This window comes from Hipposideros armiger, unplaced genomic scaffold (genome assembly GCF_001890085.2).
Source record: "Hipposideros armiger isolate ML-2016 unplaced genomic scaffold, ASM189008v1 scaffold_128, whole genome shotgun sequence".
Lineage (NCBI taxonomy): Eukaryota > Metazoa > Chordata > Mammalia > Chiroptera > Hipposideridae > Hipposideros > Hipposideros armiger.
This window is the reverse complement of record NW_017731478.1, coordinates 2,745,802-2,765,054: the sequence shown is the minus strand read 5'-3', so window position 1 is coordinate 2,765,054 and position 19,253 is coordinate 2,745,802. Positions and strand designations below refer to the sequence as shown.

Genomic DNA, 19,253 nt, shown 5'->3' with positions numbered 1-19,253 from the left:
AGTAAGATTCCACATGAAAACCCAGATTTCTGCTTTCCCTAGAAAAATGGAAAGACTTGGTAATATTCCCACAGGGCAGCACTTGCCAGCCTGCGCTGCCTGCCTAGGGTGGCGTGCTTGCTCTGGGGCTTGCCACAGGCCCCACCACTCCCTTTCGTCCCTGCCCTACTTCACTCTTTGGGCCTCCCACCTGGCCCTTTAGGTACTTGGGTTTGCCCTAGACGAGGCCTCGGCAAACTTGTCCTGTAAAGGGCCAGATGGTAACTAGTTTAGGCTTGGAGGGCCAGCTGGTCTGTCACAACTGCTTTAGCCCACAGTTAGTTATAGGGCAATAGCAACCCATGCAGAAATGAATGGGTATGGCAATGTTCTAATAAAACTTTTATTTACAAACACATACAGCGGCCAGAGTTGGCGCACAGGCCATAGGTTGCTGGCCTCCGTCCTAGACCATCCTTTGTCCAAAAGGCCTTGGATTCTGCTAGAATAAGAGGTCCTTGGTCTGCACACACTGTTGAGTCCCCAGGGCATGGCAGGGCCCTGGAGAACCTAGGTGGGGTGGGGTGGACTTCAGAAGTCTCTCATAGCAGTTGACTTCAGAGAGGCTCGGGCTTCGTGGGGGCCACAACACTGGGCAGGGCGGGAGCTGAGGCAGGAGCCACCTGAAGCCATCATCCCATCTTTGGTAATGCTGACTCCTGAGCTCACTCAGGAACCAAGCAGCTCTCAATCTTTGGGGTGTTAGAATCACCTGGGGCACTTGTTTCAAAACTCCTGGTCCCCCAACCCCAGACCTTCTGACACGATAGTCAGTGAATCTGCGGCAGGGGATCGATGCAGTCCGATCTCAAAGCGGGCCAGGATGGTCTAGGCTCCGGAACACATCTTCATAGAAATGGCGTCTGTGAGGGGCAGAGGGGAGCTTGGTGACCATGTACCTGAGCCAGTGCCATCTTTTTGCAGACAGGAGAAAAGTCGGTAGGAAAAGTCTGTAGAGAGAACTGACTTGCTCAAGATCAGGGGCTGATGTCACTTTTCATCTCGCGTTTTCAGCAATGGGGGAGGGTCACAGGTAAGGAGAACCTGAGCCAGGGTCGGATGGGTGATCCAGGGTGTTTGTTTTGCTGAGAGGTTCTTCTCTTGGGCATGTGCGCTCAGCTCTGGAAAGATGGCAGCCGAGGCGAAGGCTGCAACTGAAGTCCTCCGTGTGGGGCAGAAGGGGCAGAGTAGATGGAGGGTGGTGCCTGCATTCTCCTGATAGGCCCAGTCCCATCGTGACCCCAGAGTTCCTGGGGGAAGGAAGCAAGAAGCTGGAGGATGCAGCTGGGCCTATCTTGGGAGCCCAGGGAGGCAGAGGCGGGTGACACTGGAGCAGCAGGCTTGGGGGGCCGTGGGGACGGCTGCCAAATTCCCATTTACCCACATACCCAGTGTAGTTTGTTATTTCAAGCACAGGCTTTCAGGACCTTATTGGGTGTGCAAAGGGGGATACACATGGCTGGGGGGAAGGTGTGAAGAGGTACTCCTGAGTCCTGGGGACAGATGCCAGTTCTAGGGTACATAGGGACTAAGTCCGGCACCGTCACCCACCACTGTGCAGGCCACAGCTCCAGTGTGACCCCAGAGGTGAGTTCATGGTCAGAGCCCCAGCTGGGAAAAGAGAGAGCTCCAGAAAGTTCTAAGAGTCTCGCCACAGGCTTCAGACACCAGGCATTGGAGAGACCAACCCCAAGTGCCCCTTGAAAACGGGGTGGGACAGGATCTAGGGAGCAGCCTGGGCACCTGAGCCCTGTCAGTCTTGTTCCGAGGGCCGTATGGTCCACCTTGTAGGGGTCAGAGCAGCAGGCACGGCCGGCGTTTCTTCCTCTGTGCTTTCTTCAGAGCACTGAGGGCAACCTTGGCGGCCTCTCGAAAGACGTCCTCCACGTTCTCCCGAAACTTGGCGGAACATTCCCGGTAGAGGGCAGCTCCTATCTTTTCACAGGTGCTCTGGCCCTGAGTCGGGGGCAGGGGGGGGGGGCAGCATTAGATGAGGGGCCTGGAACATGAACTGCCTTTTGACAGCCCCTCGTGGGTTTGGGGCTGGTTTTGGGGACTCAGGCCTTGGTGTGGGGCCCCTCTCTCCACCCCAGGGCCAGCCCCCACCAGTGTGTATGGATGGAACAGAAGGGCCTGTTTGGCAAAGGGCCATCCTGGCTCCCCCACCCTCTCTCCAGCTTCAGGCAGAAATGGAAGCTGAACTCTGAGAACCGGGGTTGGTGGCTGTGCCTGCCAGGCCTGTGGGAAGAGTTGAAGGCCTCGAGAGAGCACGGGTTTCCAACATACCTCTCTCCCTTCTCTTCTCAAAAACATAATTTAGGCAACTGCGCCTGCTATTAGAGTAAAAAATATCTTTATTTCTAAAACAAAATGTTTATTTTATTATTATTATTTTTTAGCTGAGCCATCCTGCTACCTGTTGGCAGCTCAGCGGCTGCTCAGCTTGGGCTGGACTCGAACCGCTGTTGCTCAGAGCTCAAACTCTTGAGCGAGCTCTTAACCAACTGAGCCACTTGGCCGGCCCTAAAAACAAAATTTATTAATGCTATCCTTTTTATTAAATTTTGATTTCCTTTCTGTTCCTTTTTTATTCTCCCGTGCCTCACCCATAAAACCATGGGCTTTGGTTTTACCCATGAGTCTTAGGGGCAGCCTGCTTTCGCACAAGCGCCTGCCCATTGGGTAGACGGGACAGGATGGCGGTTAATGGCCCAGACTCTGGAAGCCAGAGCGACTGGGACAGCTTCCTAGCTCCACTTCAGGTTAGTCGTGGGACCCTGAGCAAGCTCCTTAACCTTTCTAGGTCTTAACTTGTTCCCAGTAATATAGGGAACATCTAAGAGTACCTGCCTCAGAGTTATAAGGATTAAATGAATTAATTAATGTAAAATGCTCAGATAAGCGGGCTATCAACAATATTTTAAAATTATTATTCTTAGAATCCTTTTTGCTTCAGTTGTCCGAAAAGCCACTAAGGCATCCCAGTTGCAGAGGCCAAAGGCCTGGGAACCTTTCCGGCCATGGCCGTGCCCAAGGACCCTGGCTCCTGGCGGTGGGTAGGGGGAAGAGGAGGGGAGAGGCTCCTGGCTGACCTGCACGTAGGTGATGGGCTCCTGTTGGGCCGCCCGTAGCTTCCGCAGCATCTCCTTGTCCTTCCTCAGGTCTGTCTTGCAGCCAATGAGCACCCTGGGTGTCCCAGGGCAGAAATGCGCGACTTCAGGGAGCCACTGTGGAGGGAGAGGCCAGGCATCAGGGCTGGGACTAGATCCGTGGCCTCTAGCCCCAGAGGTAGGCTGGCTGGGAGACAGGCCTCACCTTGACGGTGACATTGTCGAAGCTGGTGGGGTTCATGACGTCATAGCAGATGAGCACGAGGTGGGTGTTCTGGTAGGACAGGGGCCGCAGTCGGTCATAGTCTTCCTGCCCTGAAACCGGAGAGCAGGTGGGGGTCAGGGAGGTACCCCTTCCTTGTCCACTGAGTCCCCTGTCTGGGCTCAGATGGGCAAGGGGTTGCGGTCCCCTGGACAAGTGACTCGTGTCTCTAAGCTTTAGTTTCCTCATCTGAAAAACAGGTGGCTGCCCTGGATGGTAGCAAAGACTACAGGAGATAAAACCCAAGCAGTGGTCGGAGCTGGGCCTGATTACAGGTTAAGTGCTGGAAAAGCTGCTAGCAATTATGCTGAAGATGAACCCCGCCCCGCTGCATCCTGCCCTGGTGCTCGGGCTGAAAAGTGCAGACTCTGAAACCACACCCCCCTTCCCAAAGATTCAATTAACCAGGGAGGGTGTCTCTCAAGCCAGAGGTGCATGGCCTCAGGTGGAATTCCTCCTGCCATTACAGCAAATGCTAGGAGAGGGGGGGACAGCTGGAGATGACAAGCACGCTCCCCACCCAGATTCACCCCCCACAACAGCTGTCACCCCCCCATCACACTCACCAGGGGAGAACTGAAAGCTCCTGATACTCACGCCCCCCCTCTCCCCGCCAGCACCAATTGAATCAGAGCCGAGCAGCAGTGGGTGTGGTGGGTTTTTAAAAAATTTTTTAATTCACGATTTCAAACTTATAGAAAAATTGCACAAAAAAAGCACAAAGAACTCACTCCCTTGGAGAGGCAACTGCAGACACTGGGCTTCCTCACCCAGGGGTACTTCCCTAAGGATTTTCTAAGAACAGGGACAGTCTCACCTACCACAGTACAACTACCAAACTCGACAAAGCAACACCGATCCAGTCCACAGGCCATGCTGAGCTCACCAACAATGTCTTCTCGTATTTTCCCCACCAGTCCAGAAGCAGGCCCAGGATGACATGCTGTCCTCCGTCGTCATGCCCGGTATTACTGAAAAACTCCCACAGTGAGAGCTGAGCCTTTCAGGCTCATTGGTGACCTCCCAGCCACATCTGCAGAAAGGGATGACTTCCTTCCACTGAACAGGGACACGAGGAACAGGAATCCCCCACCCCCATCCCCCACTCCAGCCTGGGGCTGTCCTGGTGGCGCCAGCCTGCCCTCCACTCCCTCCCTGCCAAAGGCCTCTCAGGACAAGTGGCCTCTCCACTGAGCATGGACAGGCCATGTGCTGCGTCCTGCTTCTGGCCCCCCACTGAAGACAGGGCACAGTCACCCTCTCCCCACTTCAAACCAGGGACCCCTGGCAGTGTGCAGTGAATGGTTGCCACAGTCATGACCGTGGCCGGGCCAGGAAGACTCCATGCTGTCATTCAGCCAAAATCCCCCCAGCACTGGAGAAACCCTTGTAAGATGGTGGGAAACTGGCCTAGCATGCTATTCTGGCCCATCTCCCCTTTCTGTCCCCAAACTGTCCCCTCCCCTAACGTTTGTCCATGTCTTTCTAGACCTCTGCTGTCTCATAGAGTAGTTGCTAGTCCCATGTGGCTATTTAAATTAACATTAAAAATTCAGATTCTCCATTACACCAGCTACATTTCAAGTGATTAACTGCCACATAGGGCCAGTGGCCACTGTAACAGACAGCGCAGGTATAGAAAGTTCCCAGCAGTGCAGAAAGTTCTATTGGACAGGATGGCACCATCTTCGGCCAAGCCACCGGCGGTCTTCCCATGCCACCTCCTCCCTGGTCTCTTGCTGCCCATCAATGAATCCATCCTTCACCTGGCAGCTGGATGGATCTTAAAACTCAAGTAAAATCCTGCCCCCCTCCTCCCAACTCAAATGCCCTTAATGGTTCCCTAGTGCTGGTTTTATAAAATCCAAACATCTAGGTGGTCCACATGACCTGGGGCCCTCTGACCTTGCCCCCATCTCCTTCCCTCCACCCCCCTCAATCACTGCAGTCCAGCCAAGGTGCCCTCCTCAGTTTCTCAAACCCACCAAGCTCTTGTGCCTCAGAGCCTCGGCACTTGCTGTTCCCTACACCTGGAAAGCTTTTCCCTCCTTTTCCCCCCCCATTTTCTTCATAACATTTTATTTATTTATTTATTTATTTATTTATTATTATCCTTTTTTTTTTTAGCTGAGCCATCCTGCCACCTGTTGGCAGCTCAGCAGCAGCTCAGCTCGGGCTATGAATCACACCAGTGACCCTGTTGCTCCAGAGCTCACACTCTTGAGCGAGCTCTTAACCAACTGAGCCACTCGGCCGGCCCTCTAGCATTTTATTTTTAACCATTCAGATTGACCATTCACATTATTTCCTTTTGCAGATCATTGCCTTGTCTCGACTTCTACGTAATAATAATGCCACCCTATACTTGATGTCCTTTTCAGAATATTTTTGCCTTTGTAAATGATTAAGAAATCCTGACAGCAACCGCCCGATGTGCTAGTCGGGGAACTTAGGAACGCTCCCATTTATAAAGAAAGAAACAGCTTTAGGGAAGTGGCATGACCCATCCCAGGTCACTGCCTCAGTGAATAAGCCAGGACTCAACCCCAGTCCGTTATATGCCAAGTCGCGCGTTCCTTCTGTAAAAACTGAGCAATGCTGTATTTTGCTTTGCACTGCACAAAAATAGCTTCTGGGCCTCTATGATGTGCGGTGCAATTCGTAATGGTGGCAGAGCACGCGTTCTCATCCCCTTTGCAAAACGTGGCAGGAGTATCGGCTAAGCAGTCGGAGGGCAGGCCTGCTGTGCTCACACGCCTGCCTTCCCTCACCTGCCTGGCGTATTCCTCAGGCAGGCCTCCCCTCTCCACTTGCAGTCGGGCCCCACCCTGAGTGTTCACAGTCTGTACTCCTGTATTTCCTTATTTACTGCCTGTGTCCCTGGGGACTGTAAGCACCCTGAGGACAGGGACCACATCTGTCAAAAAAAATCCTGGCAGCCGGCAGGCACCCAGTATCAGCTGGGTGTTGCTTTGAAGTTGTTCGACTCTTGTCAGATGAGGGCTGAGACGGGCCACTGGGTTTGGCAATTTCGGCTGTGATGGTTTCAGCAGAGTTGATGAGGGCTGAAGGAAGGAATCAGGCCAAGCCTGCTCCACCTCAGCAACTCCTCCCAGGGGGAGGTGGTGGTGGTGGTGGTGGGGAAGCCGTTCCATCTTCTTGAAGGCTCTTCCCCAGGTAGCAGCATGGCTCCTCCCACCTTTCCTGCAGGTCTCTGGAGAAGTGTCACCTCCTCTGAGACAACTTTCCCAACTGCTCTGGGACGTCTCCTTCCGGGTCTGTCCCACAACCGACCAATCAATGTGGCTTTCTTTTTCCTCCTAGCACGTTATCACTACCTGATGTCACAATATTTTTCTGGTTGTTTTTTTTTTGGTCTCGCCCATGAAGGGCTGTCTCTGTATGTGCTGTTCCCTGTTAGACCCCGGGATACAGGCGAGCTCGGTAAATGTTTGCTGAATGAATGAACAAACGAATGAAGTGTGATGATAACGCCCACGGCTCTCAGCGTTTGCAAGGTTATTGCACCTCCATCACCTGTGTTAATTTAAGCAGCCACCCCAGGAGGTAAGCTGGGCAGGGAAGGTTCTTCCTGTTAGGAGCCCACGTGGCTGAGGGGGACATCTTTCAAGGTCATAGACAGGTGCCCTGAGAGCTGGAGTGCCAACAGTCCCCATGTCCAAGGTCAGCTGCCTGCAAAGCCACTCTAAAAGTGCCTATTCTCCCAGGAAGCCTTCTCTAGCCTTCCCAATTGAGAATTAACATCTGAACCTCAGTTTCCTCATCTGTGAAACAGGTATGTGAGAAGCAGGTGAACCTTGATGACAACAATAATAAAATGTTCAATCTCAGCAAAATTTATCGGCAGTGCTCACTCATCATATGCCAAGCCCCATCAGAATGACCTGCATTGACTAATCATTCCTCACTATGACTCTATAAGATAGGGCTATTGTTATCCCCGTTTTACAGATGAAGAAACTGAAGCACAGAGGAGGTAAAGTGACTTGTCCGAGGTCACACAACTCAGAGGAAGCTTTGTAAATGACAGAAGACCATAGCCAGGACTATTGGGGTGCCTGTCTCTCAGTCCACCTCAAAGGGTAGGGAGCTATCTTCATCCTACAAGCCCAGCCTTTACCAGGTCAGGAAGCAACTGTCAACACAGGCATCTCAAGAAAGAGAGGAACTCTGGCTCGCCCAGATCTCGCCTCCTCCTCCAGGCTGCTTTCCTGGCTTGACTGTGCCTGGCATGGCTTTTCCCGGGGTTCACTGTGGCCTTCCACACAGGGGCCAGGCCTACAGATGATAGACTTCTGGGTGCTATTGACCTCACATCTTGGGAGGGGTGGAATGTCCTAGACAACTCTCCCATATGAGTCAGGAGGGCCAGGCTGCACTCAGACTGGCATTCCATGCCCTTGACACCTTCCCTCTCTGGGCCTATTTCCTTGTGTGGAAAGGGGGTGAGAACCCTGCCCCTGATACTGAAAGTCACGGACTTCTAGGCTGAGCAATGCTGGACATAGGTGAGGGATTGCTACTGTGGTTATTACTGAAATAGGAATTTCCAAGAGATAGGGGGCCTAGGTGGGGGCTCTAACCCTGGATCTTTAGACCCACAAACTTTAGGAGGCCTCCAGCCACAGGCGGTACTATTACCCTCCCCATTTACCCACAGTGATGCCAAGCTTAAAGGGGCCAAGTCACGTGTCTACAGGCACCCAGGGGTCCAACGTTAGCCTCTGCACACAGGCTTCAGATGTTTAAAAAGCCCAGGGTTTTGTGCAAAAGGAGGCCTTTATTTCTGGTGAGGAAAGGTCTGTGGGGCAGGGAGGAAGTGAGGCTCTCGCCCCACAAGAAGATATTTCCTTTGTGGGGAGGAGCTTTGCTGCAACAGTCATCTTTCTGGGGGCAGGGGTCTCTAAGGCCCAAAGCTGGATTGAAGAGAGAGGGTGTTATCAGGCCACAGTGGTACCCAAATCGGCTGGAGGGACATACACAGGGCAGGTGGGTCCCAGCTCTGGCTGAAGTGTTGGTCATGGGAAGGGTGCAGGCAGCGTGAGAAAGGGAAGCTGCCCAAAGAGGAACCCACAATGACTAGTGCTACTGGGACTCGCCCACCTGCCTACCTTCCCCAGAGATGGGAGTAGCTGGGGCCCCAGCTGAGAGTGCGTTCTGACCACCCACAGCTTCGGCTCCCTGAGCCTCCAGTGCTCCTGGCTCCTAGACACGCCTTGTGTCCCTGATGCCTTGTTTTGGCAAGTCTTCTGCCCCCCACTTTTCCTATTGTTCCCATCTCAGGCTAGGAAGGGAACCACAGCGCCCCACCTCCCTGAGAAATCCCCACCCCATGACACCCCAACGCTGGCCCCAGCCCAAGGCCCAGAAAACTCAGTCTCTGGTTGGTGTCTTAACCTCCCACCTCACCCCCGCCTCCCCTCTGCCCAGGAAACTTCAGGCCTCACCACAGCTTCCTGCCTCTGAGGGTGTCAGGGCCAGCAGGCAAGGCTGCTAAGTAAATGGGTGTCACAGCCCTTACCCCCCTTCACCTTCCAACATTGAGACCTCCATCACCCCGCCCTCCCTCCACCCTTCTGCTGCTTTGGTGTCTATAACTGCTTCCGCAGGATGGAGACAAGTCCAAGTCGCTAGACTGGCCTCCCACATGGGACCCTGTGGCCAGGTCCTGGGTGTGGAAAAATTCAGCCTCTGGGGGGGGGGGCACCCGTCCCAGAGCTCACCACTGGTTGGTTGGAAAGATGCCGTCCTGCACCCCGCCTCTCCCCACCCTTGCCATGGGGGTCTAACCCATCAGGTTCTAGAACCTTCTACAACAACCTTTACTAGACGTATCTCCAGCTGACCCATGCTCTTTCTCTGTTTGGTCACCTAGCCATCCTTTTCTGCCATGTTCTCCTGATATCTGTCTACCCCACAGGTAGAGATGAATGTCATCGCCTTTATCACACAGGACTTCTCCAGGGGCATGTTCGCATCCGGATTTATCCTTCATTCATTCCACAAGCCTCGCTCTACAACGAGCACTATGCTGGGTACTGGCTTACTGAAGAGGGATGACCCAGTCTCTCCTTTCATGCAGTTCCCTGCAGTGGGATTCCCCAGTGGGCTTCCCAGGTCAAGCCCTGTCACAGCGGGATACCCTTGAGGAGGGTGCAGCCACAGTTCTCCCTGCACGGTCCTGATGCCTGTGGGGCCAGCCTACTCCTCCAGACTCCATGCAGAGGTTCAAAGGGCTTGGAAGAGTCATGCTGGAAAGCAGAGGTGGGGCCGGCCCAGAGCTTTGCAGGCCTAAATAGGGGCGGGGGAGACTAAAAAATGACAATGCTTAGCAAGCCTTTCCTGAGAGCCAGCCCCTGTGCTGGGTTCTGCACAGCACATGGACCTGACTTCATCCTCACGACTATTTTAGGCCTGGTTACAGATAACAAAACCAAGGCGCAGGCAGCCCTGATGACACCCAGCCAGGGGAGATGGCATCGAAGCCCAGGTCTGACTCCAAAGCCTGTGGACAGGCAGGATCATGGCCTGGGGTGGTCGAACAATTCTGATGACTCAGGGGACGGAGCTCCCTCTGTCCCTCCGGATGCAGCTCGTAGAGCAAATCCTTTTTTACACCAAATAGAAGCTTTCCAGAACCTGCACATGACAATCTACCCCGACATGTTCTTTGAGCATCTTGCTCTGGGAGAGGCCAGAAAGACTAGAGGTGCTGGGTCTGATGGGGAAGGCTTAGGTGAACAGTGAACCCTGGCGATCTGCTGGGAGACACCCTGAGGGCAGAGGAAGGAGGAGGGAGTGAAAACTCCCCTGACTCTCCCAGCCCCATCAGCACCCCACCCACAAAGTGGAGTTAATGAACCAGCCCCTCCCTGGGGCCCACAGGAAACATGTGAAAACAAAAGTGTCTCAGACATATCACAATTTTTACTGCTCTTGCGGCCACACTCGGGAATTCCTCAGAAACCTGTAGCTTTCCCCGCTCAAGGGGTGACGGCATGGCCCGGTTTGGGGGAAAGCCCAGCAGGGCTCTCATCGGACAAGAGGGGGAGGTCCTTAGAGGCCACTGCAGAGGGGGAGACACACCCATTCAGCAAAGCCTGAGTCAGGAATGGAGTTGGGGTCTTTCCTGATCCTCTGCAGGTGGAATGCGAGATGCTACTGGCAGCTTTGGAGAGGGAGCGGTGTGTGTGTGCATTTTGGCTCCAAGGCCAGTTGGAGACTTCACCTCATATGTACAAGGCTTGCCTGGGGAAAGGGCAGGCACCTGATGACATGGTTCCACGCAGGTAACTAAACACTGAGTCAACGGGGATGGGTGAGGCCCCAGCTGGGGATCCTGACCTTTGCTCCCTAATGTAAACTCAGATCAGACGGTAGCCAGGACAGGATGGAAGCCCCCACAGCCCACCAGTGTTACCCAAATCCTCTCATTGGCTGTACTCCTCCCACCCATCCCCCAACCACAGGGACTCTGCTGACTCCGAGACAAGCAGCCTGAATCCACTAGGAGCTGCAGGTGGCAGAGAGGAACCTAACGTTCTGACATACCCTAGAGCTTGATCCTTTCTCAGTGCCTGGTTTCTTCCAGGGAACCAGGGAGGCACAGAATCCTAGAACCACAGGTTCAAAATTGTAGACCACAGAATTCCAGAATCACGCACTGTAACCCATGTCATTCCAGAAACGTGGGATCAAAATTTGCCTCCACGGGACCCTGGAGTCTCAGGACTGTCCGCCACAGACTCTTGGAAGTCACAAGCTCTGATCCGTAGCCCAGAGTATTCTAGAAGCACAGGACCCAGAAATGCAGCCCACGGAATCCTAGCACCAGGGGACTCAAATCTACAGCCCACAGAATCTTAAGAGACCACAGCGGGTAACACACGGAATCCTGGGAACAAGCGAAGCAGAAAGAAGCCCACGATTTTCTAGAACCACAGGAGAGGAACGAAGCAGAGGGCTCTCAGCACATCAGCGCAGGGTGGTGGCCCAGGGGCTCACCTCGTTCAAATTGTCTTCTTTTACAGATAGGCGATTGAGGCCCCCTCGGCCTCCAGGACCACCCGCCAGGCGTTGGTCAGCCGGCTGCCAGCCAGCGCCCCTCCGCAGCCTCCAGAGTGATGGGGCTGTCAGGGCCCCGCTAAGGCTGGTGGCCAGGAACGCCGGCGGGGATGTCCCCGCGGGGGAAACCCTCCGGGCGGACCCTGAAACCTTCGTCGCGCAGGCACTCACCGGCGGTGTCGTAGAGGTTCAGGGTCACCTCCTTGTTGCCCACGGTCACGTTGGCCGTGTACTTCTCGAACACGGAGGGGGCGTAGTGCTGTCGGAGGAGGGATTGGGTTGGTTCTTAAGGGATGCAGCGGGGTCCCTGGGTCCAGCAGGACTCCCCGAACCTTCCATTTTCACCCATCTGGGCTCTGGAATTCCCGAGGGGGAGCCCCGGGGTGGCGGCAGCCTCTCTGCGCGCAGGCCGGGGACCCGGGGTCCGGGGTCCGGGCACAGGCTGAGGGCCATCCCTTTCCCACAGCGGTCCCAAGACCGTTTTCCACCTCCTCCAACCTACCCGCCTCCAGCCTACCCGCCTGGCGGGCCTCACCTCGGGGAAGGAACCCTGGCTGTACACCATGAGTAGTGAAGTCTTGCCGCAGCCGCCGTCGCCCACGATCACGATCTTCAGCGCCTTCCTACCCCGGCCTGGGGCGGCCGTCTGGGCCGGGATCCCCGGGTCGTCCATAGCCCGCAGCCCGCAGTACTGACAGCAGCGCGCGGGTCGGAGCGCTGGGACTGAACGATCCGAGACGGGGGCGGGGCTAGGAGAAGCCCCGCCCCCTCAGAGCCGGCGCCACCTCCGCCAGGCAGCCACCCGGGCCGACTTCGATCCTCAGTTTCCTTCCAGCCTGGGGCGTTCGCCTCTCATTTGGAGGGAAACTGAGGTAACTGAGAAACGAAATGCTTAACCGCAAGCGCAGCTCCCACCCCTCCCCCGCCATCACGGCGCGGCCCCCCCACCATTAAGATCCGATCGTTTCCGCGGCTCCTTGCCGGCCACCCCTGATTGGCCGGCTCCGCCTTCTGGCAGGCATGCTCTGATTGGCTGGCTCGGCCTCCCCAATCAGGCAGGGACTCTTTGATTGGCGGACTGTCTTCCCGCCCCCCACAGCACCCGGGTTCCTGGAGCCTTGGTTTCAAGCTTCGGATAAAGTCCCCCAGCTTTGCCCCGCCCCAGCTGTGTGGCCTGGGGCAAGTCCGCCTGTGACCTGTTTCCCCACAGGAGGTAGGTTGGTGATGCCAGGGAAAATGCTGGCACGGTGGTTGTCTGCCCACCTGGTCTGGGCCTCCGGGGGCCTGTGTGCGGGCGGGTTGGGGGAGGGGAATAGCGTTTTCCGCTTACCTACCCCCACTTCCCTAGGGACGCAAGGTAGCCAGCCTTCTGGCGCCCTCTGCTGGGCGATCGCCTCGGCGCGAGCGGTTTGGGGAGGTGAGCGGCTCCGAACCACGCGGGCGGGAGCCTCTACCAGGGGCCAGAGGCGTGAACCCAGCAAGACACGGTCGAGGAAAGAACGGGGAAGGCCAGGGTAGCTCTAGTTGAAATCAGCTCGTCCACTTTGGAGGCAGATAGCTCCCACCCCTACCCAGAAATTTGTGCTCTCCAGCCAGCTGCCACACATCCTCCATCCCAAGGACTATCCTCAATCCTCCCACTCCCCTGACCAAAACAGCTATTTATTGAGCACTCACTACAGGCAGGTACTATTGGGGCTGCTGGCTGCGATCACCCATCTCCATCCCTTCCCTCACTGTGACACTAGGCTGACTTTTGCACAAGCCAGGCCACTGGTCAGGAGAGGCAGGGGACGGACCCCTGGAGCAACTGAGTGGCAGACAGGCACTGACTGGGGCATGGCTGAGTGAGCAGGATCCTCCCAGCTGGTAGTTTCCTCAGAGAGGGGCTGGCAGAACTCAGGATCTTCTTGCTCCTATCCCACCTTGAAGATTCCCAATTTTCAAGTTCTCAGCAAAGCTGAGGTAAACTTTACTTCGAGGAGGAGGAAATTGCCAACCTGGCAGTTCCATAAATGCTGGGTCAAGATTTTTCAGTGGCTGCAAGGTGAGGTCTGACCACCAGAGGGCAGCAGCGACCGCCTGTGGAAGCCCAAAAAGAGCCAGAGCTGGGAAGAGGAAAGGCCCAGTTCCAGGTTGTTGGGTGGAAGCCCTACCCTGTCGCCCAGAGGGCATCGGCTGGGTCAAGCACCCGCAGACAAATTTACAGCAACTCGTTCTTTTTTTTTGCAACACAAGTTTATTGAGAGGCAATTGTGTTCCTGCCTTGTAAGGAGCTCAGAGATGCTCAGTTTAGAAACCAGAGCCCCTGTGGGGTTCAGAGGTTGACAGCTAGGTGGCACCTAAGTTGGGAGGGTGGGCCAGTGGATATAGGGTGGGTACCCACCTTGGGCAAGTGCATGGTGGCTAGAAAATGTCAGCAGGTTTGGCAGTGGCTGTGAAGTGAGGAGGGAGGCCAGACACAGTTGCCAAGGTAACTGGGATTAGATCATGGAAGGCCTGGCTAGCAGGGTGTTGGACAGAAGGCTCCTGAACAGGCCCAGCTTTGGGCCCTCAAACTCTCTCTGGTGACCAGGGAGGAGCTATGATTGGCTGGTGAGGGCATTGGTAGGAAAGAGGAAACCAGGTCCAGAGACATGTCAGAAATAACCCCAGGACCACAGGAGGAGGGTGGAAAAGGGCTTTGAGTGAGGGAGGGGAGGACCTTACCTTCACAGCCAGCCCCAGGCTTCTCACCTCAGGCCTGACCTTCAACAGTGACCCTAAAGCTCAGGGAGGGACTGGGACAGTTAAGAGAGGGAGGGAGGCTGCCTCAACTGGAAAGGGGCCTGGGGAGAATTCACTTAGGAAGTGCACCCCACTCTGAGCAAATTGTGTCACCTGAAACTGGGTTCACCTTACGAGTCCATGGGAGGGCTCCTGACTAGCCTCAAAATCCTCAGACTTCAGTTTCCGCTTTCTCCATCTGAGAAATGGGGCTACCATTTTGATTTAGGACAGAACCACTTACACAAAGCTGAGGGGAGGGAGCAAGAGGAAAAGCGTGTCTTTCCAGCCCTGCCTGGGTCCAGGCAGAACAGCTGATACTGGCCCTAGCCCCCCAACCCACCCCTGCCCGGCCAAAAGGCTGGCAGAACCCCAGCCCCAGCCAGTCTGGGGCATGTTTGATTTGGACCTGGCTTCGGTGGTGGTGTAGGGGCTAGATCTGTAGCTAAAAATACCCAGCAGCCAGGCCAGCTGCTAGAATCTTCCTCAGAGGCAGCCAGGCCAGGGCAAGCCAGCTGAGAAGCTGGCCACACCCCCATACCCAGGAGTCCTACTACCTTACCTGTGAGATGTTCCGAGGACCCATGTCATTCTCCTATTCACCAGGAATTCCTGGAGATTTAGAAAGGCAAGAAAAGTAGCTTTAAACTGGTTGTTCCACAGAGCTGTTGGGACACAGATGCCTAGGGGAGCTGGCCAGGTGGCATTTGTGAGGTGAACTCATTTGGCCTGTGCCATGGTGAGGCCAACTGAGCACAAGAGAGAAGGGGCCAAATCCATTTCTGTCTTGTCAGGGCAAAGTCTGGCCAGCACAGCTTAGGATGGGGAAGTTAATGACAACGCCTGTGACTTCCACTTCCCTAGTGCTTCAGAACATCTGGAGAGGTCAGGACACACCTGAGGGGTCATCTATTCCATGTGAGGCTGAAGAAACTGAGCCTTCATATACTAAGCCAGGGGTTGACAAACTGCAGCTCGCGAGCCACATGCGGCTGTTTGGGTACGTTCTGTCTCAAAAGTTTGCCGACCGACCCCTGGAGGAGCCAGTCTTGTCCCTCACAACAATTTAAAAAGTATTCGAGAGCCATAAATATATTTTTACATAACCACCATTATGTGAATAATATCCTTTAAAAATTTTAAAAATTAAACTATGATAGTTTTATTTTCATTTTCCAATTTTACTTAAGAGCCTGCGGCTCGAGTCGCATTTTGCTGACCCCTGGCGGCTCTTCCATCTTCCAACCCCTGTACTAAGCTATTCTCTGTGGTCCCAAAGATAGGAGGTGGCCTGGGGAATCGCTCCTGCACAAAAAGTTCCCCTCACAAGGCCAGATCAGAAATAGCTCTAAAGGGTTTTGGCCAACTTCCTCCTCCTGGTTCACATGGGGAGACCACTGCTCCCAGAGGGGCAGGGACCTGCCAAGGTCATTGCCAGCTGGAGACAGCACTGAACCTAGGCGGCCTTGGCTTTGAAATGACAGGGTGCCTTTCTACAGTCCAGGCAAAGACTGTGTCTCCACCCAGAGGGTCCAAAAGGTCGCACTGCACGTGGTGGATGGGCAGGAAGAGGCGGAAGAGGCGGGACCCCAGCGTCCAGTAGTAAGGCTGATCAAGCGGCCTCCCAGCCTGGGGACGCCCTTCCGCTGGGCTGGCGTGGCCTTCTAGGCAGCCCCACCGGCTGGGCGCCAGGACAGGCCCCGCCCCTCGCTCCCTGGGTGACCTGTGGGCAGGGCCGCCCTCTTGGCAAGGAGGAAGGACAGCCTGAGGATAGACAGGCTGCCTCGCCCCTCCTGGCCCCCAGGAGGTGATGGGGTGGGGGGACACAAAATTAGAAAGAGAGGGTGAAAGAGAATACAAGAGGGGAGGAGGTATGCTGATGACAATCCTTCCGGGTCATGGGGACACCTCTCCCTTACAAGAATCACTAGCAGACCAGTTTAGCACCTAATTGGTCCCAGGGAGGGAGTGGAAGAACTGGCTGTAGCCCTCCAGGCAGCTGCAGAAAGGGGAGGGTTTAAATTAATTATTTAACAATCTGCCTCCCAGGGCAGGTAAAGCCCCCTGCCCAGGGAGCCACAAAGACTCTATCCAAAGGAAACACAAGACACCCTCAGGCAGCACAATGGTCACTGAGGATCAAGAGAGTTGAATGGTTTCAAAGGCCAAGTGGGAACTTAAACCTTAGGTCTGGGGTGAGTGGGGGAGGGAAGAGGCTCATCAAATTATACAAAGAGGCTCCCCCCTCACCCTGGGTAGGAGGGAGATGGGTGACAGGTGTGGTGGGGTGCACCCCGTTCTTCCCCACAAAGGACAAGATGGACCAAACCCAGCTTGTCTGGGACTGGAGAGGCCAAGGCATGGCAGCCAGAAGGAGCCAAGAGCACCACCAGGGTTACTTTCAACCAGACAGTTTTCCCAGCTCCCAGCAGTGATGCCAGCAGACAGCTGGCATGGGAGGGAGCCCAAAATAGCCCAGACAGCTGGGGCTCAGGGGTGCCACGGACACAGGCGATGGGCTGGAAGTCAAGACACCTGGAACCCTGTCCTGGCAGCTGGGGTGACCTCATGACCTTGGGCGAGTCACTTAAAACTCTCCGAGGGTGGATGACCCCAAATTATGACAGATCATGGAACAGCCTGTGGAGCTGGGGGTAGGCCACCATCCAGACTCCAACTACACAAGGGGCAGAGTGATGCCGGCTGGCTCCTGCCCCACAAGAGAGCCAGTCTTCCCCTTTGCCCTGAGGCTTTGCCACGTGCTCTGAGGTGGGCTGTGGGGGAGGAGCCCACAGGCAGCCAGCCCAGTCTCTATTCCCTGCAGCCCCATCAGAATGGAGGCCAACTAGTGTGAAGCCTAAATGAGAGGCCGGCCCCTTTAATAGCAAATAATCCTCCCACCGCCCTTTTCCGCATGCATCATTATCATTTTACACAGGAGACCCGCCCAAGGTCACCAGCGCAGTGGAGATTCAAGTCCACAGCCACCTGACTTAGAGCCTCCCTTAATTAAGCACCAAGATGCTCCAAACAAAATCTCAGCGTACCCCTCACGCTGAGGGGTGGGGTAAACGTGGGCAGGGCTGATCTGCAGCCCAAAGGCGAGGCAGGCAGTTCAAGCCCCAAATGGTTCATCAAAGTCATCACATACTAGAGACCACAGGGGGGACAGGGTCAGAGATCCAGGGCCACACCATCTCCAGCTGTGGAGCTTCCGGGAGACAAAAGAGGCTGGGAAATTGCGCAGACAGCTTGTGTTAGAATTAGGAGCGGAGTTTCCATTATTAAGAAGCCACAGACTCTGCCAAGCACTGAGCTTGCAGCCTCACAACACCCCAGGTGCTAGCTAGCCCAAAGGTTCTTAAAATGTGTCCCCAGATGACAGCAGCAGCATCACCTGGGAACTTGTTAGAAATGCAACTTCTCAGGCCCCACCTACTGAATCAGTTCTCAAATGTGACTCCGGCTCCATGCTCCAGGTTGAGAATCACTGACCTATAGCCCCACTTGTGCGGATGGGCTCAGAGACTGTGCAGCGCATGCAAGGTCACAGCAGGCAAATGGCTAGCTGGTTTGTATGACTCTAGAAACGGGTTGTTTTGGTGTGGGGAGGGAATCGTGGGAATTCCCAGGAAGTGGGAGAAGAGTCAAGAAACCTCTTCCTCCTAGAGGAAGCTGGCTCAGATGACAGGTCCTGTGTTTCACCTCCCTAGCAGCTAGCCAGCTCAAGCAGTCACCCCACACGCCCCCACTGGGGGCAGGAAGGGAGGGCCCCCGCTTCTGGGCAGCGGACAGTGTGTTTCAGAGGCATCCAGGGCCCTCCCTCCACCACAAAACACAACACTGGGAAACACTTGCCAGTGCAGCCTCTCCTGTGCTACTAAATACAGCAGAGAATTCCATGCCCCAAACTCTGACAACAGAAGCTGACAGGCGGGATGGATGGACCCAGCAGGCAGCCGGTTTCACACACACACAGTCCCACACATCTGTGTGGGGGAGGGGCCGCGGAACCAGCCTAGCGGGTTTGAGGTGTCCGCCCTCCCAGGGCTCCAGGCCAAAGCCCCCCAAATAAATCTCCCTCCCAGGCTGCAAAAGGGCTTACACCTACCTTGGTGGGAGGGCTGTCAGAGTCAAACTAGGCCTGCTCCTGCTGTCCAGAGGACGGTCCACTCTGGGAGTATGGCCTGTTGCCCCTTCTCGGGCCAAGAGCCTGGGAGGTGGGGGGAAAGGGGGGAAGTCGGAGGATTTGTTAGGCAGCTGATGGCCACAAACCGGACATGATCTCCAGGACAGAAGGGGAGGCTTACAAATCCCCCCCACCCCACCCCTTCCCAGCTGCCAAGCCAGTCCTCACTGTGCAATGGATAAGAGGGGGGATGGTGGGTGAGTCACGAAGGTTCAGCCTGGGTGACAAGCAGCAGGAGGCGACTCATCTGCATTTCCAAAGGCCCGCCCCGTCCGCATTCCTTCCCCCAGGAAGGGCCAGAGTAGTGAGGGTTTACCCGGGAGCCCTCCGCCCCAGGAGGCCTCGGGGAAGGCCCGCTGAACCTTCCCAGGCCCCAACCCCCACCTCAGCCTCTAGAGGGCCAGGTTGGAGAGCGTGGCCTGGACGACCAGATCCGGGCGTCAGTGGCTTTCGTGAGGGCCTCACGCTCAAAGTGGGGACAAAAGGGGACCCCCGCGCTTCGGGCTCGGCTATCCAAGGGCGTTTGGGAGCCAGACCTGGGCGCCGAGGCTCGGGTGTGCAGCTTGGGGTCAGGACCTGGCCTCCAGGGAGGTTTCCGCGGCCTCGGGAGGGGCCGATCGAGGTCGAAGCCCGACCGGCCCTGTGGCCGTTGGTTACTGGCTCCCACGCGGGAGGGAGAAGGAAAAGCACCCGCGGCTAGGCCGTAGAGCGAGGCCTCGTGCCCGCCCCCCCCGCCCCCCCGCGACTGGAGCGCGGGGTCCGAGCCAGCTGCGTTGTTCGCGCTGGACGTCGAAGCCTCCCG

General features: G+C 55.7%; 1 protein-coding gene across 2 annotated transcripts; it reads right to left on the bottom strand.

The window, feature by feature from the left end:
* Positions 1-364: 364 nt before the first annotated feature.
* Positions 365-12,430, bottom strand: RHOF (ras homolog family member F, filopodia associated). 2 transcript variants are annotated; one of them, XR_002124723.1, is made up of 6 exons: positions 12,032-12,430; positions 11,668-11,755; positions 3,355-3,464; positions 3,132-3,266; positions 1,783-1,995; positions 365-1,289 (listed from the first exon to the last, which is right to left on the bottom strand). XR_002124723.1 is itself a non-coding variant. In XM_019648918.1 (5 exons), the coding sequence occupies exons 1-5, from the start codon at positions 12,167-12,169 to the stop codon at positions 1,834-1,836; spliced, it is 633 nt and encodes a 210-aa protein (XP_019504463.1). In that variant the 5' UTR covers positions 12,170-12,429; the 3' UTR covers positions 365-1,833. The 2 variants fall into 2 exon arrangements, 1 of the variants encoding a protein (XP_019504463.1); XM_019648918.1 differs by having other exon boundaries at positions 365-1,995; positions 12,032-12,429.
* Positions 12,431-19,253: the final 6,823 nt, after the last annotated feature.

Coding starts and splice junctions, on each gene's coding strand:
- RHOF (XM_019648918.1), bottom strand. CDS start 12,169: ATGGACGACCCGGGGATCCCGGCCCAGACGGCCGCCCCAGGCCGGGGT. Junction 3,465..11,667: donor GAACCTCTACGACACCGCCG/GTGAGTGCCTGC, acceptor CTCCGGTTTCAG/GGCAGGAAGACTATGACCGA. Junction 3,267..3,354: donor TCGACAATGTCACCGTCAAG/GTGAGGCCTGTC, acceptor CTCCCTCCACAG/TGGCTCCCTGAAGTCGCGCA.